This window comes from Anomalospiza imberbis, chromosome 3 (genome assembly GCF_031753505.1).
Source record: "Anomalospiza imberbis isolate Cuckoo-Finch-1a 21T00152 chromosome 3, ASM3175350v1, whole genome shotgun sequence".
Taxonomy (NCBI): Eukaryota; Metazoa; Chordata; class Aves; order Passeriformes; family Viduidae; genus Anomalospiza; species Anomalospiza imberbis.
The window spans coordinates 54,733,335-54,759,998 of NC_089683.1; the positions used below are offsets into that span (position 1 = coordinate 54,733,335).

At 40.6% G+C, this 26,664-nt stretch overlaps 1 protein-coding gene across 3 annotated transcripts in view; it reads right to left on the minus strand.

The window, feature by feature from the left end:
- The window catches only part of ARHGAP18 (Rho GTPase activating protein 18), an 89,620-nt gene that overhangs the window by 46,164 nt on the left and 16,792 nt on the right, over window positions 1–26,664 (minus strand). Inside the window, exon 1 of one of the 3 annotated variants that reach the window (XM_068184429.1) lies at window positions 16,569–16,739. The exons of 1 other annotated variant lie outside the window; for it this stretch is intronic. In XM_068184429.1, the coding sequence (XP_068040530.1) occupies window positions 16,569–16,648 (80 nt within the window). In that variant the 5' untranslated portion in view covers window positions 16,649–16,739. Of the gene's footprint in view, window positions 1–6,157; window positions 6,179–16,568; window positions 16,740–26,664 lie in introns of those variants that run through there. One more of the 3 variants, XM_068184432.1, reaches the window with a different exon arrangement.

Genomic DNA, 26,664 nt, shown 5'->3' on the forward strand with positions numbered 1-26,664 from the left:
CTTGGTCTGTTCATCCTGGAGGAGACTGAAGGGAGACCTCACTGCAGTTAGAGCTTCAGTGTGAGGAGAAGAGAAAAAGCAGACTCTGATCTCTTTTTTGGGTGACCAGTGACAGGTCCTGAGGAAATGGCCTTAAGTTGTGTCAGGGGGGATTTAGGTTGGGTATCAGGAAAAGGTTTTTCACCCAGGGTGGTGAGGGTGGTTGGGCACTGGATCAGGCTCCCCTGGGAAGTGGTCACTTCCAAGCCTGACAGGGTTCAAGAAGCGTTTGTACAACGCTCTCAGGCGCTTGGTTGACTCTTGGGGATGGTGCTGAGCAGGGCCAAGAGTTGGACTCAATGATTCTTGTGGGACCCTTCCAACTCAGCATATCCTGTGATTCTGTGGTTCTGTTACAGATCACTGGCACCCCATATATGATGGGAATGAAAAGAGGTGCTAGAACTATAACGTACACACATTTGAACAGCTGCCAAAGGAGTTATTTGCTAAGCCTTCTCAGGCTGTTTCAGGAAAGACATGACCTTATTCCACTCTACAAAAAGTGAGAAAGAATTCAGGACTGACAAGTACAGCCATAAAGCCTCTCCCCACAAGATGACTCCATCAGCTGTATTTCCTTGGTTTTGGGGTACTGCTGCATTCCAGCATCCAAGCTGTTCAACTCTACAATCATAATATGCAGAAGCCTCTTTGTTTCTTTTAGAAAAAGGTGATTCTCGAGGACTCAGATTTGGAGATTATTTAAAACTCAAAAACATTACGACATAATGTATTATTAGACCTGCAATGAAATTATAACAATCTAGCTAAACTGAGAAGCATGAGGAGAAATTTGTTTTGGTTTTACTTCTGTACTGACAAAATGAAATCAACTGCATTGTCTCAGGTCCTGACATTCTGACCCTCTTAATTCTCATTTGAATGAAGACCTTTAGAGGCTTAGGATTCACATTCCTGTTTTTTGCACATACTTATCCATTTCTGTTCCAAAATCACACATTTCAGAAAATCATCTATTCCCAGGAGAACAAAACCCAGAAGGGAAAACAAGGGCATAATGGAATGTGGGAGACCTGTATAGGTAAAATCACAAAAGTGGCACCACATTAGGAGCTGGTTTGCAAGTCATGCACACCTTTGGAAAAGCTGGGACTGTCCCAAGTCCCACTTAATGAAAACAGAAGTCAATTTCCAAACTCAACAAACACTCAGTGTATTTCCCTTATAGTCAACCCTAATTGTGTTTAAAGCTATAGTTAAAAAAAAAGAAAAACTGCCTACAGCTAGGAAAATAAAAACAGGAAGGGCCTCATATGAATCTCCTTTGTCACATTTTTGGCTCTGTCCCATGGTCAACTGACTTACCTTTCTCATTCCTTCCAAATGCCTTCTATATCACCTGGCTTCATATGGACACAGCTGTTTTTGTTTGTAATTTTGATTCTTTTCATTCTTTACAATTCATATCAATGACAAAAATGTGGGCAAAATATGTTCCCTGTAACTACCCTCATGCTGCTTATTGGGAAAATACTCAAGCATATAATACACATTTTAAAAGTACACTTTTTTCTGTAATCTTCCACGAGAACCACTGGAACTAATCTTATCCCAAAGAAGAGAATAAAGCCTGTGTGAGATCACTTCAGGCTCCACAAATATCAAAGAGAATAAACCAGGAAGTGAAACAGATACAGTATTTGTAATTCCATTATTGAGAGGCAGAGAGGAAAGATTTAAATAATTTATTTTTCTTTTCACACTGGAAAAAATAAGCATGGCAACAAAGCCCAATTTAAGATATCCTGGCAAATACAAAGACCATTTAGTAAAGTACAGTTATAGCCATGAAATTATACTGGAGTTACTTTTGTGCCCTTAAAAGCAATTAGTTCTCAAAAATCATTAGCTCTTACCTTTTTAAAGGACCTCTTAGTTAGGCCTATAACCCTGTCACTTGCAAATATAAGGCTTACAGTACAATCCAGTAATTTTGTTTATGCTTGAAGGGAATTGGCACGCATTCATAGGCAATTTATTACAATATAATCCTTACATTCAGAATAAATTGTAAATTAATTTTTATGAGTATTCCCAAACAAGGAAATTCATGCAGGAATCTAAAGATGTTTTGTAAGGAAACCACTTTCATTGTCCAAACAAACCACCAACAAAGACCCAGGAAGACAAAGCAGATAAAACTGGTCTCAGAGAAGCTGGACAAGAGAGGGAGAGGAGGAAGCAGGAAGGGCTGAGGAAAGCAGCGTGAGCAAGGTGGGCCAGCACTCAAGGATTTGGAGGGATACAGGTCTGTTCAGAAGCAAAACATCAAAGAGATGCTTAACAGCAAGAGGATAGGAGAGAGGGAGGCCTTGAGGATGCTGCACAATGCTGCACATGCCTCTGCACATGAGGAAAACCTGCTCTGAGAAATTCCTTTAATAGGAGGCATGTAGGGCATGCCACAGCAGGAGCAAAGGGCAATGCAGATGTGCCCTGATCCAGCTGTTTCCTCCACACCCGCTCCCCACAGACGCACTGCACAAAGAGGGCAGTGGAGAAGACCATTCCCACCTCAACAAAAGAAAAGAGGCTAAAAAGTGCACCCAGTGGCAATCCTAACTTTTTATCTTTCAGGGCAACCGCTAAAGCTGTGAGTCTTTGCAATGTCTCCTTGCCTATCAAATTCCTTCTTCTAAGCAAATATTCCTGGGAAATACCTGCTCCAGGGTTGCAACAGCTGAACTGTCTGCAGAAGAGTACTGCAGACCCATGCCAACCTGTGCTCTGTTACCTATGCTAATGGGCACTTCCAAAGGCTTCTTGTCCTACGACCAAGCAAGGAACTCACAAAACAAAACAAAATTACATTAATATACTCCTTTCCCTCCTCATTTTTCTTGGGTAGTTCTTAAATGGCAGTAGGCAACCAAGCAAGCAGGAAGCAGCTCAGGATCACAGATTTCTCTCTCACCCTTTGTTGCCACATCTGTTTTCTGAACATCAGCAGAAAATGCACAAAAATGTGTATTTTTTTCAACCAAGGCCCCTGCAAAGCTTTGCTGGTACTTGTATGCACAGGTATGTCCCTTCACCTACAAATTAGAAGCACAGATGTAGAGGTACCAGTCTGGATATACAGATGTGTTCGTGAGCAAATTTGAAAGGTAGCCTACCACAGGGTTCACTACTGTGCTACCAGTCCACAAGCTATGAGCTCCAGTGCTTGAATACAAAACCAAACCTTCAGTAAAAAGGATTTGAAAGTGCTTGTGTTTTGTTCCAGAAGAGGGGCGGGAGGGGAAAGAGAACATAATACAAACAAAACAAAAGAGGAAAAACAGACATGAAACAGACATGAAACTGGAAATTAAGAAAAAAAATAAACAAAACATGCAAATTAAATATCAATCATTTAATAGAAACAACCATTCAAAATGAAAAATAAATCCTAAAAAGCCCATCTTATATGTATTTTATTATTATTTGATCATAGTTTCACACGTGTAGTCCTTGTTTCTCATTTCCACTACCAGCATTCCATTTGTTTGTTCTATCCTTTTAAATGTGATTTTTTTTTTTTTTTTTTTGGTGTAAGGAGTCTCCATTCCAGGTGGGTACCTAGGTAGAGAGTGCATGAAAACTTAATATGGTCAGGGGAGACTGCTGTCATATTTTAAGGCAGCAAGAGGGATTGTACAAGTCTGGTCAGAAAGAGAAATATGACAGTCACTACTTGCTCTGCAGCTGAAAAGAAAAAGTGCTGCTAGTAAAATGACAAAAAAAAGAAAAAAATAAAACCAAAAGAGCTCTTACCAACTTTACTTTAAATTACACTCATCAAAGAGGATGCAGATGGAGTCTGCAAGAATTCTGGTATTTCTATATTAAACACAGGTAGTTTAAAAAATAGTCTGTTTTTAGATTTGCAAATTATCTAGTTGATGTCTCTTAATACAAATTATTTAGGAAAGTTCTTTGTTTTCCTCCCTAACCAACATCCCTTTATTTACCAACATCTTAAAAACATGAAAGATATTGGTTTCTAAGTTAATATGCAGTATCCTGTGTGGTTTTTCAGCTGATAACATTTTCCATGATGACTGTTCTAAAAAAAAAAATCAGTCTGTTTCGAAAGAATTTGATCAGTCATGTGAAACACCACGAATCTGGCTTTTCAACACCATTGCATCACTAATATTAGATATACCTCTTACTCTGCATTCCCAAACAAAATACTTCAGTGGAGGGCTAACTGCCAGCAAAACATGCAAGTAAAAATGACACTGTACTCTTAACTTTCCTCATGAATCTAGAGGTTCTATCCCCACCTTTAACTTCAGACATATTCCTTTGCATAAACAGGGCAAAAATAGCACCTATTTGCAATACTAAGTAGCTACAATTACAGATCCCAGTAATAATCAAGGAAAATGAAATACAATACTTCACATGTAGCACATTAAACCTGAAGTAAGGCACAATCCATATGCAGATGCTTCTATAAATACAAATTCATATTTTCTTTTGCCATGTGTACACACACTGTGTACAGAAAAACAAGAGCATTGTTAAAGCACTTGTGAGTATTGCAATCCATGATTTTTAGTTACAGGACCAAGCTCCCCATGCTAGACAGCTGTACTTCCCATTATGAGACACATCTACAAACGAATACCATATGTTCTTACACGATTTAATACGTACACAGGGAAATAAAAAACATTTGCTGCCTGCAATATTAAGTCATATATGAAAACTCCATTTCAATTAAATTGAAATCTTCTTATTATGACAGTGACCTAAGCCTGCAGTTTGAGGGAAAGGGCAGGGAGTGGGTAGGTGGAGGAAGGGAGGGCACCCTGAATGGGCCTGACCTTGGTGCAGACAGCACAGACATTTCCAGGCAGCGAAGGGAACCAGGTGTGAGGCAAACCAGAGCAGAAGCTGCAGGGTGCCCCATGAGTCCTTCACTCCCTGCTTCCCAGATGCACTACCTGAACACTCTGTCCTGTCCCCAGCCCTCATGACACCTCACCACACTGGGCAGTATCCTGCTGGCTTTCCAGCACTGAAGTGAGCACTCATACACTCTAAAAAATTAGGGAACCAGTACATAGCAACAGCAAAGGGAGGTGATGAGGGGACTGAACATCTCTGGGTCAGAGCTGGGTAACAAATACATCCTCTGAGCTCAGGCAGGGTGACACAGTTAAATCCCTTCCTACCAGAGATATTAAATTAAACTCCTTTTTAATACTGTCTGCACTGAAAATGCACACTTGCAGTCTTAAAATTTTATGTAGATACAAGAAATACTTGATCATATAAGCAGCCAATTCTATCTCACAGGATAAAGAATAATTCCTTTGCCAAAATAAAGCACCTGGACAAAGTCATTTGTAAAGAAATATAGAAGTGCTGACAGACTGACACAGAAATGGAATCACACACTTGTCAGCATGAAAATGGTTTAAAACCTACAATGAAAGTCAACAGAGCAATAGCAATTGATGTAGAAACTCTGTAACAGGAAATTTACAACACATTTTAACATAAAGATGAAAAGGAGACTTTCAAAGAAGGACAAATGCCCATATACCTAAATTATACTATTTTTCCAATTCTCAGTTCTCTAAATGCAAAACTGGTGTGTGTACTTTACAGCTTCTGCCACCCTTGTTGAGTGTTTGCACCACACGTGCTCTAATCTCCTTCATTTTTGAAGGTTAGGAAGGTCCAGTGAAGAATTTAGGGATATTTTCATTGACTGTACGCTCTAGGCAACGGACTTAATTTTCCCTTTATTGTTGTCTCATGGTACCTCACTGTGAAGTAAATCAGTTAGAATTATTTGTACAATGCCCTCTCAGAATAAATATGACCTTTACTACCAGTATGTACACTACTGTTTTAAACAATGACATAATGAAGCTGCCTCTTCACCAAGAGTAACAAAGCAGTGCTTTGGCTCCAGTTCCTTCTTTGCCACACAAGCTTCACTCCTGTGCAACCTCAGAGTGCCCCAGGAGGTGCCCCCAAGCACAACACCTCCAGGTCACCTCACCTCACATAAGGCCAACACTTCTCAGAGCAGCCTAAATTCAAACCCCAACCAACCATGTGCCAGACCCTGGGATCTCCCCATCCTTACAGGCAGGCTCCACCAAGTCAGCACCAGCAGTAAGGCAGCCAGCCTCTCGTACATCCAGTCCAATCCAGGGGAAGGGCAAAGGTGGCTCTTTAGTAGGAGATTAAATGGGAAATTGCTACCAGGACTCGCAGAGGATAGCGTGGTAACATTGAGTAGAGCCAACTAAACGTACAACTGAATCATGCCACCAGCCCAGTGCAAAAGTTAACTCTCTGAGGCCACAGCAGAGAAGAATTCTTTATTCAGAGATAGCGATGGGTCTACATCCATGGAAACAGCAGCAGCATCACCTCAGCACAGCACCTCCAGCCAACGGCTAGGTTTTTTCCCCCAGCAGACATCCAAATTATGTCAGTCATCTTTTGAGTAATTAGGCTACTTCCCAAAACATATTGCTCATTAATCTTGACACAGCAGAAGACTTGAATTCCCAGAACTGTACAAAGGAATTGAGATGGACCTTATAATTAGCTTTTTCTTAATCCCATTTAATTCCAGAGGTAATTAGTATCCTAATGTATCCTCTTGCAAGGCATCCTTTAAGGGTGCCAGAGTATACACGGTCACATCTGTCCCACCAGCCTGCCATAACTGGATATGCCCTTCTTCCAAACTATCAAGCCAGAAAATCAGAGGCCAGCAGACCCTGGTGTACCTGGCTGAACATGCAAGAACATGCAAGATGTGGTACTCATATCTCCTTAACTTTAACAATTTCCTCAGTATTATGAAGAGCTCACTCAGGCAGATAACAAGCAGGCAAACTCCCACCTGTACTGCAAGAAACATGCAAAGCAGATGCTCTGAGAAAGCAAAACCTGTGGCATGAGGGATCCTCCATAATGGAAAAACATAAAGCAATACCCTCTTCAGGTCACAAGCTTCCTCCTTAAGAAACTAAATAGATATGAATCTCCTGTTAGCAGCCTGGAACAGCTGAACATCCCATGAAAACTCACTGCAGTCCCACTCACACATTCTTCTCTGAAGGCAACCAGCTAGAAGCAAACTGGATAACACATGGACTCACAAAGCTTGAAAAGTTTTTGGTGATGGCGGACTTCCTGAGGTAAAACTGCCAAGCAATTTTTTGACCCAGGCAGACTGCTATCAGTGATGGATACATTGTACTAGGGGACAGGAAAAAGACCTGGGAAACTCATGCTCCACACCTCCAGAGCTAGTGAGGTCAGCTACAGGGCAGCTCACGTATCACTAAATTAAAGTATTTTTCTTGAAGATGACAAGGCATGTTGGGACTTACTTTAAGTCATTTCCTTGTTTAAAGTACTAGCAATGGTTTCTTGTGAGAGCAGCAGCTTGAAATGGGACAAAGGTTCATCTCTGGCTAGCTAACAACAAGGCACACAATCAAAGTAATAGTTAACAATAAAAATCAAAGCTTTAAAATACAATTCTCTTACTAGTTACTGTGCAAAGTATTCATTCTACTTGCAAGAATATCTTATGCTTTTGGGATATGTTCACCTGAAGAATTTTAATTTTCCACCTTAAGTAAAAAAATCTAGCTTCATACTAATATTTTGACTCAGATCAATTTCATCAGTCTTCAGAGGAATATTGCTATAACTTAAACTATAGGCAAGTGACTAAAAGTTCTTAACACAAGACAGAAAATCATTCCATAAGTATGCAAAGACTACACTGGCATAAATGTATCTTTCAATTAAAAAGTAAGTAATGTATCAAAATAAGAACAGTATCTCTTCCTAGTGATTTGTGCAATGTAATCTACCTGGAGAAATACTTCTTAACTATTGAAGCTCCTCTGGATCACATCTGTATTACATTTTTATGCTTTTTATATTTTTTTATACTTTATACATTTTTATATTTATGTGACAACTTGGAGGGTGAGAAAGAAATAGGTGCTCAAAAAACCTCAGGAGACTAACATAACAGAGCACAATACAAAAGGCAGCAACCTTGTCCAGAATCAGAGGCTGTGCACCTGTGTCCACACCCTCCCACACAGGGGGGGAAAATGAAATCAGAAAGCTAAAGACCAAGGTAGGATGAAGGGCAGGTTTCTCAGCCTAGGCTCAAACTCATATGAATACAGCTATACAGCTGTCTGATGGGGTGATGCTGGTGCTGGGCTACAGTCTGAGCATAGTGCAGTGCAGATGTGCCACCACTCAACACAGCCCAGTAATCTGTTTTCCAGGAAGAAACCCACCATTCATAAGAAAGGAACACTTCTGTTGCTACAAGATAGCCAAGAATCTGGTTCCAGGCTCCTACAAACGTTTACACACAAGCTAAGATTACAGTACTCCCTTTGAAAAACCTGTCATTTCAGGTTGTACATCCTGGGTGCTTTGTCACCCCACTTCATCTTGTTCCATTGTGTCCCATGCCCCACCTCTCGCTGGCTCAGCCCTGTGCTGACCAACAGTCTGGCTCCAGATGCATTTTTTCACCCTAGCTAACTCTCATCTGCTAACTAACTTGATCTCAGTTTAGCAACTTCTGCAAAATCATACAACCAAAACTCAATTTATGCCTAATATGAATGTCAGAGATTAAGCTTCCACATATATTTGAAATTAAGAGAAATTTTAACAAGCTATACTGAGGTCTGTGTTTACTGAGATCTATATCAAATAATTCTGCAAACAGACATGAGCAAAAACACGTAAATTATTGTTTTCCTTATATTCCCTAATACAGGATGACAAACCTCTCTGAAATTATCTCAAAAACTCAAGCAAGACCAAAAAAACCTGAACACTGTGAGAAATCACATGAATTTTAATACCATATATCTTCATAAACTGTTTTCTAATTTCAAGTCCAAAGTGTCAAATACCAGGTTTCACAGCATGAAGCTCATCGCTTCCCATAAAATTTCATAAGCAGCTCCTATTTACTAGGAGAAAAATAGATTCTGTGTTAGTTTGTCCTTGTATGTACCATCCACAGTAAGGATTTCAAAGAAATACCATCCCTTTTTCAGCTTTCACCTCAAGGGAGAACAAGCATCACAGTGTAAATACCTTTTTCAGAAAAGGGAAGACAGGCACTGGACAGATGTTTGGACATTTTCATTAGTACATAGTATTATCAATTATTTATATTTGTAAAATGTCCTGGATATTTAATATCTTAGTATTTTTTACTCTAAACCAGAAAATATTACTAAAATTCAAAGTTAGGTTGTGTTTCTGATAGGAAGTTATGCAAGCTATTCTGATTATACTTCTCATTCCCAATACTGTTTTCATGCACTACCTTGGGCACTAAGAAACCAAAGCAATCTCTCTAGTGCAAAGTTCAGAGCCAGGAAAGGTGTGTTTAAACAAAGCACAGATCAGCAAGCTTTTAAGAGCTTATCAGTGGATGACCAACCATAATTTAGAAACTGCACTTTTATTTATCTCATTAGAGTCTGTGTGAATCCAAGCTGGGCTTTTGTTTCTTTCGGTGAGGCAGCTCTGCAGGAGGAGTGCAGGTGTTCCCTGCAGTGCAACACACCTGGATTCCAAGGATCTGTTCTCACATCACAGCCTGCCTTTTGCAGGTAGAGGCTGTACATATGACTGAACCACTGAACAGCATGAGTCAGGACTAAATGAGCTGGAGATGAAGCTTACACAAGCTTTAGACGGGTTGTTAAACAACAAGTTGTACCTAAACAGACTAAAAACCTGCCAGTACAAAGTTAAGCCATCAAATATCTTTTCAACAAAACTGAACCAATGGAGCTAAATTATTTCAGACGAGCCTCTCACAGTATGTGGCCATAGCCACTACTAGGACTCATAAAAATTATTTAACTTGTGAAATCACATCCCCACAGTGATCACATTAAGCTGGCACAGATGTAGGCTACTGCCAGAGGATTCTGCCAAACCCTCCTTTCCTGGGAGTTTCCTTCACTCCCCTTATGCCAGCACCATCACTGATGCAGTAACTTGCTGAGTTAGATTAAGGAATTAATCTGCCCAAAAACAACACTTACAAAAAATACTGCTTTCAGTTGAATTTTTTGTTAATCCAGCTCAACCTACTTCAGTCAACTCAGAAATGCCAATTCCAGGGTAATAAAAATATTAGGAAGCTGTGAGAGATGTAAAGAAACTCTACTTTCAGGGGTGTTCCCCACTCTTTTCAGTACCCATTTATCTCAGCCTACTATGACCATGACCTGCACCCACCATCACTCCACATCAAAACTTCTGCTGGTTCAGAACAAGCCTTAGGAAACACTCTGAGAGGGGAAAAAAAGTTTCATCAAATATTATCTCTTTTCACAGAACAAGAGAGAATACTGAGCAGTAGAAGCAAAGTAGGAGGGCAAATGTAAAGATGGGGTGGTAAAATGATGAAGAAAAGTGTCACAAAAAAGATTTTCAGACTGAAGAAACAAAGGCTCAAAGAGAATCACTTGCTCCACCCACCAAGATAAAATCGAGTGGAAAGCTGACCATAGGTAACAGGCACTAGAAGGGCTTTTTAATCATTTGGCAAGACATAGCAAGAACCAAAGGCAGGAGCAAGATAAATTCAAAGCAGAAATAAGGCGCAAACTGGAAGATGGGGAACCCCATGAAGCAGAAATCCAGAATCAAGGAAACAGGAAATGCTGGGATACCACATCTTGTGGTCATTAGATCAAGTTACTGAGATTAATACATCAGCAACCAAGCAACAAATAAGGGGCTGCCATATAGTCCATACTTATACATGCATGAAGTACAAAAGACACAAATAAAGCAACTTCGTGACTTGCTGCCTGTCAGCACTACCTGAAGATGCTGGCAAGCACTGGACAATGAACTTCGTTCAAATTAGCAGGCAAACCCAGGGCAAGAAAGATCTTTCTAATGCAGTCAGATGAAGACTGTGCTCATGCAAAACCTGTAGCAGATAAAAAGACTGTGATGGTTTTGTAAAGTCAGCTGTAGTGGGATAGATCTTTGCTCTGCAGATAGCTCTTTCTGCTTTTATAGAAGCAAAGCAACACATGGAAGGTACTGTGCTGAGCCATCCATATACTAGCATCATGAAAGGTTACAGGGGTTAGGAACAACAATTGCTGGGATGACAGGGGCAGGGACCTGGAATCCCTTCTGTGCAAGCAGATTGCAAATGAAATTGCAAAATGCTCCACCAACTTAAGGCGGCTGTGAGTCATTAGCTTGTGAGTTTGCTGCTTGTACATTGAGCATTATATGTACCCCTCACAGTACTCCTTTACACTGGATTTCACTTGTTTTCAATTCCAAGAGTGAGTCACTGGTAGGAAAAGAAGGGGAAAGGAATGAAAACTTTTCTCTGAAATAAAGGAGATGGAAAATGACCTTGGAAAAAGGCATGATTTTGCACATACTACTAGATTTCTTCTTGGCTTAAGATACAAACTATTAAGACTTCAGATTAAACCGAGCAAACATTTGAACAGGCAGATTATTCCAGTAAGGAAAGAATAAACTCCACTTGCATGGTTGATCTGTAATGTCTATAATGGTCAATGTTCGAAAAAGGCATATCTTGTGGGCAATTTACAGCAGAAATCTGTTATTTCTCCATGCTCAAATGACATCTGTAATTTGAGTTTCTTACTAAGAGATCAAACAGCAAGTGATTTAGACCACAGCTGTCTGTAGAAAACACCAAATATTTTATGTCCCTTGCTTGTCCCCAAAGCTGAACACGTGTTACCACTACTAAGTCTGTAAAGCCCATATTAACAAAGATATATAAAACTGAATACATTTGTTTATGCAGACTTATACACTAACCCACAAAAAGGGGCACTTCTCTACAACAAAACCCAACTGAGACTGCCTAGTTTCACTGCCACAGAGACCGAAGCTTCAGCTGGTATCTCCTAGAGTCAGGTGGATTCAGTAACAAAGCAGGACAGTGAAGCTCAAAGGCTGCAGGCCCTGAATAGCAGGTGCCACTCAAAAGAGGAGACCTGAGGAGGCAGCAATCCTCTCTCTTACAACACTCTTTTCCAGAACTGGCCCAGGGTTTAGTTCCATCTCAGGGAAACTCAAGTCATTGTTCTCTAATCTTGCATTTAGTTTAGTATCAGCAAAATGAGTTAAATATTGCATTTAGTTTAGTATCAGCAAACTAAATGCAAGGTTTTAAAAAGGCAAAGAAGAGAGAGTGCATAGAACTGCAGAGCCTTCGAGGAGGAGCAGACATGTCCTAGGCCCTATGAAACAATGGACTCTTTCTTAAATTATCAGCCATACAAAGATTTACAAGCTCTTTGGAAATACACGAAGTTAAACGGGCACTGGGTTAAAAGCTTCAAAATGGAAACTGGTCCTCCAATGTAAGTTAATGCAGTGCACTGAAGTGGCAGCAAAAGTGCACATGCTGGTGAGCAAGCACGGTGACTCACTGGAAACAGATACAGGGAGGCTGTCACATGACAAAGTGGTGTAGCACAGGAGACAACATGGAACAGCAACATCCCAAATAGGAGAGAGGTATGGAGAGGAAAACAACTCTACCTCCAGTGGCCAACATATTCAGAATCATTTATCTATTACTCGGTTTGCAATTTAAGCTGGGATCTTGAAAATGCCATGCAGCAGAAGTTTATTTGCTTCATGCACTGGTGTGTTGGTGCAGTTCAGTTACTTCTGCATGCATACTACATGCATTCACTTTTAAAAATGTATTCCTCATGCACTGAATACGCCAGGCTTGGTCTCAGCCTTATAATCACATTCAAAAAACATTTTAAACACATATGTTTGCATACACACACACATTCACTCACTCTTCAGGACAGAAATAGTCCTGTAGAAGACTCTCTGGATGGCATTTGATTCCTGAGCATAAGCCCACGCAGCCATATGAGGAGAATGTTATCTAAAACACTTATATGTGGCTGGCAAATATGACACAGGACCTGTGGTGCTTTCTGCCAAAGTAGATGGGGTAAAATTCCCAAGGAACCTAAATGGCACTGGAAACCCATGCTTACAGGTTTGGATTTTTCATGTACGAGGGTGAAATACTTACAGTCACTGAAACAGTTTTGGACTGAAACCTATCTGATTTGCTCTTGGTTTCCCCAGCCCATATAATAAGAAATGGTTCCATAGAAAGACAGAAATTATTTAAAATTTTGTGCATGGATAACCATGAAGAAAAGGAGATGACACCAAAATGCAAGTAGCATGACAACCAATAGGACATTACTGAATCTAACAGGTTAAAACTTAAAAGTAAGTGAATTAAGGCAACAGGGAAAAGAGAGCTGTTATTAAAATTGAATACTGTGTATCCTACAATTTTGATTTCTCCAAGAAAGTTTTCAAACTTAATAAATATTTAGGTAGACCACAGAAATCACCCACAACCAGTATCTACACCATATAAAGATAATTCTTTAACTGCTACATTACAGCAAAATAAACTTCTCTATGCAAAGACAGCAGCTCTGATGCTATTGATGCTATTTTATGCATCACTACTGTTAAGGCAATATTCCTAAACTGACATACTTGGAAGTAATCGCACTGAGGCTGTTCTAGATTTTAGCCTACTGAACCAATGGTAAGGTAAGCCTTTACAAAAAAAGTATTTCACAGACTCATTGTGCCTTTAAAGGACCAAAAAACCCCCAGAATAGACAAGTAGCTCAACAATCTATTAGATCAGTAAAAATGTATGTCTTACAAAGCAAGAGTTCTCATATGCCTAAAGGAAAAAACATGGGTAGGAAGAATAGCTCTTTCTTTCCTACGATGTCACTTAGTTTGGAGCACAGCCAGCATACTGCTTTTTCCAGGAGGTACCAGTGTCACACTTCCCTCCAAAGATAAAGCAATTTCTAACACACACTGTTTTAAATGCCTATGAAAAAAATAATTCAACATAGCTTCTCTCTTAATCTTTCCAAAAGGGCTGCTTTATTACATCTGGTACCATATTACACTGGCTTCCTAATATTCTGATCCCTGTAAAAATGTACAGCGTTTTCAAATTAGTAGCGAGATGCTAACCTAGCTAACTGAAAGCTGTTCTAATTTTGTTATGTTTTTAAAAGGCAAAGTAATCTCAATTTCACATCAGCAACAAAATACAAAATCTGGACTGCAGAACTGGTCCACTTGCACACTGTGAAAAGCCTAATAGAAGAACTTATTTCCATTAAATATTTCAGAATTATATGGGTTTGGACATTATTAGTATCATGCAGCTCTGCACATCTTGGGAATGTTGACAAAGAAGGAAAGTAGTTAGAAATACAGGGGGCGGAGCAGATGGGAGAGAAATCCCACAGAAATGTTACAACATTTCAGGAAAGTTTTGTTTGTTTGTTTCTAAAAAGACCAAAAGAGAACCAAAAGTGGCCACTCCCCTCCCTCTCTGTTCCCATGAAAATACTCCCAATCTCTATCACTTCAGAAGTGGGATGACACTGGGGATGCACAGCAGAAGAGAGTGGGTCAACCAGGACCATGGAGTTGAGATCCTTGTTAATAAAAAGAGCAGAAACAGACCTAAGGTTCAAATTTAGAGTGGCACAGCAGAAAGGCAGAGAGCTATTTAAGATTTTAGTGTAATGAGCTAAGTGGCAAATGCACATGGCCTGCAAAGCTGTACTACTGCTGTGGTGGAAGTCAGGCAAACTAACTGTGGGAATCCTCTGCTCTGCACAGCTGAAACATGCACATTTGTTTGCTGTAATTACAGAAATGAGACCACTTTTCCCATTTATTTCCCCTTCTCTTAATCCCAAACCAGAAGAATTTGTGAAGGATTGCTATTACTTGCTTGGCAATGTCCCAGCTTACTCAGAAGGCTGTCCACAGAAGCAGCTGCAGAGGAGCTGGACTCTCATGAGATTGCTGTTCCTAATGGTGTGGGCATTAGCACAGGAGACAAGTTTCTTAAGACACAGAGAGGGACTGTGCTCATGTGTCCCAGGCCTCATAACAGTCTACAGATACACAGATCTTTACTTAGAAGTTATCCCAAGGAGAAGGGAAAGCACTTTTTAAACTTATCTCTCCACATCCATGGGGAGTTTGATGGGAGTTATGAGAGGCAAAGAAACACCACAAATAATAACAGAGAAGTTTTTGGATTCTGTGACTTCTTGAAAAAATATACATATTTTGTATTCCATTGGAAATGGCCAGGTCTGCAGGCCCTTATAGGTGTAGCTAAGTTGATACCAGGACTTCAAGTGAGGCTGATAAATAACATTAGTCATGGAGAAGGAAGTACCTCAACCAAAAGAGAACTTTGTGGTTCTAACATGGGGTAAGAGGTATTTCTCAGTTCAGTCCTTGCTTTTGTTGTGGACTCTTGGTGTGATAGGTCACAGTTATCTTTTTTCCAGGGTGACCCACTGTACTGCCTGCTATCTTCTTTTAATCAGACTATTATCTCATTGATCACACACGCTCTTCCTATGCACACATGGAAACAGTGTGCCAGTTTCAATACCTTCCCAGTTTCAGCTGGCTTCTCAGCATTATTAAAAGTCCCATCTTTATCAATGGGACCTTTGTTGACAATTTCAGCAAGGAAGAGGCAAGACTGAATGGGCCATAAACACAAGTCAGTCCTTCACACAGCAGTCCCTCTGGTCATTGCTATGGAAAAGCCAGCAGTGACTTCTGCCTATATCAAACGTGCTGTGAGGCACTACGAGGTCCTCAGCCCTCATATATGTGACACCGGCTTCTTGCCCATTATCAGTTTCAATGACAAATGCTTTTAAAGTTTGTCTCATTATTACCTACACCTTCTTCGCGTTTATCACATAAAAAATGAAATTAAAAAAAAAAAAAAAAAAACCAACAAAAAAAAAAAAACAAGTTACAAAGATACAACGTAGTAAACCACAAGGAGATTACAGGAAAATCTACGCACAGCATCCCACCGACAGTCTGATCCCAAAATCTCTGACGTCCAGCGCCCCCGAGGCAACGGGACAGCAGTCACCGCTGCGACACACAAGCCCTCCCCTCTCCGAGCCTAAAACCACACCGGCCAGAATAGCTCGGGTTTAACACCGACAACGAACCCGGACGGCCACGGGATTTTCTTGGATACAAACGCCTTAACAACAGCCGGCGGCTGCTGTTGGCACTCGGCTCTCGGCAGACCAGCAAAACTCATGGGGTTTCCTCGACGCGCGGAGCGTATTACAGAAAGGGGTGGGGAAAACCCCAAACCAACAAAGGAAAAACAGTTTGGGAGCTGCGGGACAAAGCGCAAAATTGGGCAAACCCTTTAGCCCCGGGGCCGGAGAAAACACCTTCTCCCGCGCAACAGGTTCCCGCTGAGCCGGCTGCGCTCCTCCTCCGCGGCGCGACAGCCGGAGCCGCCCCCGCCGAGCGCACCTGCCGCGGGCAGCGCCCTCCTCCCGTCCCTGCTGCCCGCCCGCACCTCCACTCACCCGCCGGGGGCGTCGCCGGCCCCGCCGCTGGGGTGGTAGGCGGTGAGGACCACGCCGCGGGAGCCGGACCGCCAGCTCATGGCGCTCGCCGCCGCATCCCTTCTGGAGACACCGAGGCGGAGCGGGGCGGCCCGGCTACGGCCCGGCGCGGCCCAGCCTCCTGCGGGCAGCGCAGCGGGGCAGGGCCGGGTGACGGCAGCGCTTCCTGCGGCCCGGCGGGGCCGTGCGCCTCCTCCCGGCCCGGGAGCGCCGCGGGCGAGGGCGGCGGGAGCGAGCGGCCGCCGGGAGCCGTGCCGCGCCCGCTTTACAGCTCTGTGCGCTTCCTCACGCCGCGGGGTGTGGGAAACCAGCGTCCTCCGGCCAGGCTGGAGTTGGTGTGAAGGTGTCGCTGAGAAATCCGTCAGTTAAAGAAAAGTCGCTGCCCTTTCGGCCCCGGGTCAGCTGCCACGGGCGGAGTGCCGCGCCCCGAGGCTGCCGTGTGACACGCGCGGCACGGCAATAAGAAAAATAAAGAATGTGTTCGGCGTTTGCTTTGTACGTTATCTATTTCACTGAATAGCAAGAGTATTCGGTGATTGCTTTAACTTTTCATACACACACCAAAAAAAAAAGTTTATTTTTTTTTTAAATGACAAGCTCTCATAACAAAAATCACAACAAGGGATAATGTCAAGCAAGGACACTGCTGACTGAGTTGCCTCAGAGCTGCTGGGCCTTAAACAGGACGCCATGAGCTCCACGGTCACACTTTATCAACCAGTGACAGCCAGAGGAGCGCAGCAGTGGGTCGGCCTTTTTGGTGGGCAAATCCTCCTCTGTGCCTTGGCACAGGCTCTGATGAGATGGGACTCACTGCCTTGGTATTAGTTTTGAATTGGTAGGCAAGACCTGTAATGCAACACCCAAACCTGTTTGTTTTTACCATGGCAACATGTCAATGCGCATACGCTATTTATGTTTGTAATTTGTGCCCTCGTTCACATATGCATATGATTTGTCTGAATTATTATCAGTTTGTTCTATAAGTGAATGGATCATCTTCAGTTGAGATGAGTGTAATTTGCATTGTGTTTACTTTTTTTCCTTTTAAAACAAATCATGCAACTGCTTTGCTTGCAGTTAAAATCTGCAAAGTTCAGTGCTGGGCTCCATGAGGTATTCTGAAGCGTGTGGGTATTGAGCTCTGAACCTTCACTCTCTTAACCTTGTACCTAAATTGGAACGCTGCATGCAAGGTTGTGGGTGGCCCATGCAGTTTTCTGTGCAGCTATTCTGCAGTGCAGAGCTGCCGTGCATGAGCAGCACAGAAATCTTGGCCTACGGCCACTGTGAAGTCAGTCCCAGCAGAGAAGCAAACAGGCAGAGCTTCTGGTCATGTTTGAGCAAGATCCTCTAGAGTCCTTGATGCTTACAGATGATAACTTTGGAGGGATCATAGTCAGTAAAACAGAATTTTGCCATTGATGATGGACTTTTACAGAGTGCCAAACAGGAAGTCCTGATTTCTTTAAAAAGGGTAAAATTGCCGTTAAATTTTGAGCAACAAAATTACAAGCACAAAAACTTGGATGTCGTTAAATAGGCCAACCATTACAGAGTTTCCTTTTCATTTCTCACACACCGGAGGGTCATGGGCTGCCTTAGTTTTAAATTCATATAAACTATTGAAAGGGGGGCGGGTTTTGATAAAGCCTGCCTCTTCCATGGTTTCTTGGATGTTTTATCTGTAGGCAGCTAGCCAAGATGTTTTGGTTAAAATATTTTTGCATTGTTACTTTTTAATCAAAATTTTCACATTAAATTTAAAAACCCCAATTTATTAAAAAGACATTAGTACCAACAAATATATTATGCATATAAATTAGAAAAAGGAACAGGTCCATTTTTAACTATGTGATTCTTTAATTTTTTAATATTTACAATGCATAGGAAAGAGGCTGCCTCACCTCCACAGATGTTCTCCTTCTGCAAAAGAAAACGGGTAAAAGAGAAGGTACAGCTTCAGTGCAGCTTCAGCAATAGCTTAGTACTAAACTGTTACAACAGTTTAGCTAGCAGTATGCACCAAAAGCACTGAGACAAATTGTCTGCATGTACCTACACACTCACAAAAACAAAGACATGAAACCACTGCAAAACTTAGGACTGTGGAAAGATTTCACTGTACTCTCACTGCAAAGGTATTGCACTCTCTACATCTCATGCTGTGTCCCAAAGGCAAAAATTAGCCTAACTTCTCACACAAGTATGCAAACAAGAATTCTGTTTTCACAGCTCACGTTGGAAATACATCAGCATGAGGTGAGAAAACACCCTATTAACCTATTAACGTATGTTAGCACTCCTATCTGCCGGTGCATTTGGCTTTCTTTAAATGCACATGTGGTTAATTGTTAAACAGCATATGCAGAATGCAAAATTATTTTCTGAAGGACCCGTTTTTTCTTTTTAAACTAAACCAGAAAAACTAAATGTAAATACCAGGGTCCTTAGGAGCTGGCCTTGTCTAAAGCCTCAGCTAACTGGTTGCATGCCAAATATACCGCTTAGTTATAAAACTTCCTTTAAAAAACAACTAAAATAAAACAGAAATAAAAGTAAAATATTTAGAGAATTCCATGTCTAATGAGTGTTTTCCAAAGCCCAAACTAAATATATATTAGGTGCTATAAGCACAAAAATGTAAACTGCTTTTTCTTTGATAAGCATCTTAAAACACATCAACAATGCTGCAGCCTCGCTGTAAAAAGAAGAATGCAGAAACAAGATATAGTCAATTGGCGTCACTAGGGGCTGCTCAAAAGACAGTCTTGCTGCAAATGGAGAAAGGGAAGAACCTGCCTTGTTTGGGGTGGGGAAGAGATTAAGAGAGGCAAAACCCAGAATGAGTTTGTACCAGTCAACTGGAATGTAAGAAATAAGAAAGTTTAAGAAAGTTTTTATAAGCATGTAACAAGGAAATTGAGAAAAGGAGTTAGAAAGAAAAAAAGTCCTATTAAAAATGAGACTAGGGATTAAATTAGTGATAAAATCACAAGATGTATTGATTCCTTTCTTACCTCTGTCTTTATTATGATGCACTTCAAACATAGAAGTGAATTTAGCAGCTAACTCTAGACACATTTTTTTCCTCTACTTGAGAGGATCAAACCTAGTCTTGTTATGACAGCATAACACCAGCAAGGTTTTCTTTGATTAAATGATTCCCAGTATACACTAGACACACAGATAAGTTTGACCTACAGATGTATTGTTGCTGTAAATTGACAGAAATATCACTACTCTCTCTGACTGGTGTATCTTCTGCCTAACTGACTAAATAGTCATTAATTCCTGAGTTTGCAGTTAATATTTTTGTTCTTAATAAGGTCCAGACATACTTATTTGGAAAGTAAGGTTGTTCATAGAGAAGAGAAAGCTTTGGGGAGACCTCATTGAGGCCTTCCAGTACCTTAAAGAGGCTTTTTAAAAACAGGGAGAGGGCCTTTTCATATAGGCAGATAGAGACAGGACAAGGGACAATGAGAGAAAACAGGCAGGTTTAGATTAGATGTTAAGAAGAAAATCATTACTCAGAGTGTGGTGAACAGGTTGCCTAGAGAGCTTGTAGATGCCCCATCTCTGGGAGTGTTCAAGGCCAGATTGAATGGGGCCCTGAGGGACTTGATCTAGTGAGTGGCATCTCTGTTGATGGCAGAAGGTTTGGAATTCCATCATCTTTAAGGTCACTTCCCACTCAAACTGTTCTATAACTCTATAATCAACTAAGTGAGAATGCACCATTTGAGGTTTATAAGTTTATCTACTAAAAGGAGGATATCACTGAGAAAGGAAATTACAAATCAGTCTATCTTGCTACAGAATCCAAGACTCTTTGAAGGAGTTTAAATATTTAGATTAAGATGTCATGCAATGCCTTTACACTCAATATACTCAGTCACCAAAGCCAAGCAGACCATGCAGCGTTCTCATGCTTAGTGCTCTCTTTACAAAACAACTGCTAAAAAGAGAACTTCTCAGCAGTGCCATCCTTCATCGCTGCTTTACAGGGTTTGAATAGGCATGTGTTCAACATGTGCTTTTGACTCTTCACTGCAAAGCGATTTATTTTCATTTTTAAAATTTTCCCAAATAAAAAAATAAATCACACTGGTTTTTATATTTTGTATAAATATATGATTATTCTTTTAAAATATGTGTTAGATGATTTTTCACATTCCAGTTCCTAATGATATGTTAATTATCAACAGATAAAAACGCAACCCACTGAGAAGAATTGGCTAGAGGAAATAGTAACAGGTCAGCTGACAAATTTAAATTCACAAGCTGACTTCAATGGCAGTAGATGGATTTGTTCCTGCTGAGGTCTAGAAATCCCCCGGTCCAAGAGCATTTTGACAACTACTGCAGTGCTAAAGTAAAAGTATAACTGGATTTTAAAGTGTATTTTTAATGCAGGGGAGTTTCAACCTTTCCCTTCTATCTATTCCAGCATTTGCTCAGATGGGTTTTAAACTGAGCAGAAAATGTCTCACCAGCTCACTCACCTAATTTACATTGAAATAAAATGGCAGTACTTCCATTGTCCAAATTATATTTCCAGGGCTCCAGCCAGCAGCCAGAAAATACATGAAATGGAATGTTGTTTGTGTACTGTAAGATGAAATCTAACCCTTATTAAGCTTCACATTTCATGTATTGCTGCACTCCACTACCTAAAGAACAACATACATGAAGAGTGTTCTGCAGCTGTTAATAATCAATGCTAGAAATAATACAAAAATGTAGATTACAGGTACTTAACTCTTGATGTCTAGAGCTATGCAACTGATTTTACATTCCATTAGAAGTCCATGAAAAAATGATCTTTTAGAGGGTAAAATCCTCTGTCCTATGTTAGACCTCCACTTTAGCACATAAAGACAAATCCTGTGCCAGAATTGTCCATTTACGTCCACTGACTAGAAAGGCTGACTACATGAGTAGGTCACATGCAGGTGTGCACATCTGTCTGGTAAACTTCACCTTTATGCTTTTATGTTGCCCTTCAAAATATGGAAGATGCAGCGTTCAGTTACAATGTGCACCATATGGCATACACAGCGTGGAGTAGTCAGTATTTCAAAATGTACAGTACTGATATGTAGGAGGTGTTTCAGATCATCTTACACATCCCCAAATGGCAAAGGTGGGGATGAAGTCACACGTGTACACAGAAAGCAGTGACGCCTTCCTAGCTTTCTGAGTCTTCACCTTCTTCCTCACTGCCCTCCGCACACATATTTAAAGAACTGATGATTCGTTTCGCATAACAAAAACAAAAGACCTCAAGAAAAGGGAGTAACAGTTCTTAGGCTGTTCACTTTTCTTGTGAGTTGCTCTAAAATGTATCTGGTGCACTCTGGTGGCTGCCTCGGTAATTTTTAATTCCATGACTTCGCAAAAGGTGAAACAGTAACTACCAGTCCTGCTTTTGAGATTATCCATATGAAGAGTAATGAGCACGTGAATTTATTCTATTTTATCCGGTTTGTTTCGTCTTGAATGCTTTCTCTGGAGAAATTCAGATCTTGCCCATTGCTGCCCATCTGCTTACCTTATGTAAATCACAGCACAGAGATTGAGCAGCTGAGGTTCTCATCTGCCTTATGTTTTTGCTCATGGTCAGACAGCTGCTGAATTTTACCAAGAAAGGGGTATCTGTTTCTGTAGAAGTTATTTATCCACATCTATTTGTAGTGTGACCTTGCACAAGCCATCATATCAATTCTTGTTTCCCTTTCCCTGTAACAGGGAATCCATATAACAGGGCTAATAATATCTTGCTGTTTTTGAGGAGTATTCACCATATGCTCAATTACATTGAAAGGTACTAAAAAATGCAGAAAATTGTTTCCTGTTACATCACTAGATCTACTTTCATTTGGTGCATGATTTAATAGGGATAAAATGGCATGGATTTCTGCATCCACAGACATAGAGAACAGATGATAAATCTAGTGCACTTTATAGCATCTCCACATGAGGTATAGGACTTTCAGGGAAAACTGAATACCACAACTGATGTTTTATGCCACTTTGGGAAAGGAGAAGTCAGCATGAGTGTTGGAGACTAAGGGATTTTCATTGGTAACCCCTTTTTCTTTAACTACTTCTGATACAACTTTTATTTTATAAACCATGATTTCAGATATGCCACTAATTATGAAAAGGTTGTTGTATTTTCAAAATACAATCACCTTGCCCCTTCTTAATTCTCCCAAAGTATTACCTAAATGTGGTGCACACTGAAAGGATTCACTGCAGAGAGAGATGTACTCTACTAGCATATGAAAATGAAATGAAGATTGATAAAATAAAAAGTTTAAAGAATGGTATCTCATTTTTCAGTTCAATCATGTTTTACATTTACACAAGGCAGCTGTATAACCCTTAAAAATGTTTTTTCTGGGTTAAGCATCCTTTTGGTTTTATTTCAGAGGGAGATCTTCCATCCTCTTGACTCCTTGTTGACTCTTTCTGCATCTGTTTCACTTTGAACTGATCTTTCTTGAGCATGAGGACCCTGAACTCTGTAGAGCAACTGGGACCTTGTACATCACAGATACTTTGTTGACTGTATCACAGGCACAATATTGTGGAAAACATGAGCTTTTCACATGGCTGCTTCTCACATTGGTGAGACTGATCTCAACATCATGCATTGTCTGATAACATTTGGAGCAGACCTGCTGACTGGCTTGCACATCAAAGCGTACAGAGGAAGCTCCTTCTGAAAGGTCTCCTCAGGCATATGTACTGTGCTTCTGAATGGAAGGGGACATTTACTCTGTTGTTGAGAGGCTGCTGTCATGAAGGCCAGAAATCCTGGGCTTGTCTCTTCTCTTGGACATTGCAACCAACACCACTGAAGAGGCAGGAGTGAAGAAGACTCCAGTAGCTAACAACTGCCCCCACCCTTCTTCTTCAGGTCAGGAAATAGACCCCTCTATCCAGTATTTGGGATGTAACAACTGATGAACTCATCAGCTACAGTTTCATCAAGAAAGATGGGGGTGCTAGCAAGTGCAGAGAAGATACTTGGAAATAAATATATGATTTGTTGCTTTACAGACAGGCTGTATCCATCGCTTGGGTTCAGGGTCTGTGTCAGTTGCCACCATCCCCACCCCCCATCTTAGATCAGGCTTCAGCAGGGTCTGGGATAGTTTTTTTTCAGTCTGAATCTGGCTAGGAAGTTGAAACCATGCTCTATCCCACACGTGTTAACTAAGTCAGTCAGCACATTGACTGGGAGCTTCCTTACCCTTCTGATTTTGCTGTTGCCTGCAGATTTGATCACAGCTGAAGTTGTAGCACAAAAACATCTGGTGAAATAAAACAGAGCAGCCACAAAGGAGGAGAGTTTAGTCAGTCAGAAAAGCTCATGAAAATTGTGACACAATCCTAAGCTGAGCAAGCCAGAGCTATCCAGAAATGTCATTATGCGCCTAGGAAAAATGCTTCAGAACAAAGAAAGGAACAATTGCATGAGTCATGGGCTGTGAGAAAGAAAACCACTTGTCTTTAAGGGTTGAAGAATACCCAGTAAAACTTGAAGCTAACACAATGCAAAATATTCTTAGTTCTTTCTTACTGACAAAAATATTCATTTTGCATCATCTTCTTTCATTCCAAACAAATATTAGAAAAGTGTTTCTTTCTCTCTCATTTTACACTGCAATCAAATTCAGCCACTGTTGTATTGTGTTTTTAATACAGACTATTTCAAGATGTCAGTCTTATTTTTGCTATTTTGAATGGAAACAATTTTCTGAATTCAACATGGATTTTACAAATGGTTCATATCAACTCAGAACAGCATTTTCCAGAAATTTTAAATCCAAAAGAAGGCCACCATACTTTAACCACATGTGAGGTCCCTACTACAGTTTAAGATATACCATCTTAATGAGACAATATCTTTTAAAACCATGTCTGCAAGTATCATAGACAAATCAGAAAGAAGGAATGGAAGTTCCCACATTCTTGATTGTCTTGTCCATTTCATAAGCTTTCATGCTTTTCATACAACCAATTTTTTGGACATCTTTTATGTAAAATAGCTCTGGCATTTAGCACTTCACATTTAGCACTTGCAATTTAAAAAAAAAAATTAATGTAAGTATATGATATTTGGGATTGGAAACATTATTGTAACAAGGATTGGGCAAATTTTGAACCAAAAAATTTACAAATATAAGCTGCAAGAAAAAACAGACTATGATAGTACTTCTGATGCTTTTTATTTACTCTTCATAGGTATTCAAAAGTAATTCTCATGGATAACAACTACAAGGAAAATCAGCATGAATACTTGTGCAAAAATTTGTACAAGAAATAAATATTTGAGTTTCAGTTTCTTTTTGACTGAAAGCCAGTTAGAAAGCTGAAAAAAATACCAGTCATACACCAAAAAAACCTCACAGCACTATTACAGCTATTCTGTAGTACCATGTGCCGAGCAATAACTATAAAGTTCGTAAGTATCTCTAGACTGATGCATAGCCACACAGGCAAGTCACTAATAATTTTAAACAAAGTGTCAAATCTGTAGCCTTCAAGGCTTCAGTCTTCTAAGGGTACATTTGTTACAGTCACAAGTGACTAGATTTAATCAAGTTGCATGAATTTGCTCATCTTTGATTGCAATGAAATTGTGATAGGTTTGTAGAGCAAGGTTCAGACAGAGCTGAAGAATTACAAGGCAAGCATATACTACCACTGCTGTGTATTTTGGAAGCAATTCCTGGAATTACAGAGGGCTAAACTCGAACATTTGCCTACATCAAGATACTATAATATAGTTTCTGCAGGAAAAACACAACATTTGCAGTTCACTTGGAAGATATTCACCCCCAAAGAACTGCATTTATGTTATAGTGGTTAGATTTACTTTGATTTACTGTAGTATCTTACTATTTAATAACTCTATGTACAATACTGTTCACCATATGTCCAGAAAGGAAAAAAAAAAAAAGAGGGAAGCTGCAATTACTTTCCAGTGAGGATGCATATGTGGAAGGCAGTGCAAATTTACATATATTTAAACATAAATATTATGGGGACATCTATGACCAAGTCTTCTGAAATTTTAATCTTAAATTTTAACTTAAAAAAGATAATTATAGATTCACTGGGAGAAATTAATACAGTCACAAGCAAAATGAGAACAGTAGTGAATGACACAAAACCATCCAGGGAATTGGGGCTGGTTTGCAGAGTAGAATGTTCACATGTATCCTGCAAGAGGGAAGAGTACCCAGGGAATGGTTCCAAGCCATATGGCTGCCATAGGGAAGTGGGGTCAGAGTGATCAGTAACAATGTACAGCTGCATTGGTGTTTGGTCTTTGATGGGAAAGAGCATCTTCAGCTCTTGGCTGCCCTTGATTTCTTCTTGGCACTTGAAAATCAATGGGAGCAGTGCTACTAACTTGCATCAGTGGAAGAATGCATTTCTGTCAGGGACAGAAAGCAGTTCCCAGAATCAGGGAACACTGTCCCTTATACACTATCTCCCCCTTTCCCTGGGGAGCCTGTTTAGTGCTCAAACATCCTCTGGGTGAAAAACCTTTCCTGATACCTAACCAAAACCTTTCCTGAATCTGCTTCAGGCCATTCCCTCAGGTCCCGTACCTGATCACAGTACAGGTACTGTGGCCCCTCCTCTTCCTCTCATGAAGATGTTGCAGACTACAATGAGGCCTTCCCTCAGTCTCCTCTTCTCCAGGCTGAACAGACCAAGTGACCTCAGCCCTTCTCGTACAGCCTCGCCTCAGCGCCCCTCACTATGCTCATGGCTCTCCTTTGGATGCTCTGTAATAGCGCAATACCTTTTTTATATTGTGCTGCCCGAAACTATACACAGTGTTCAAGGTGACGCCTCACCAGTGCAGAGCAGAGTGGGACAATCGCCTCCTTTAAGCAGAGTATTTTTTACTAAATATAAAAGCAAATTGGCAGAAGACACTATAATCTGGTCAGAAATATTTCCATCTCAGAATTTAGATGACTCCATCAATCTCTTATAATGGGACAAATTATTTAAAATATCA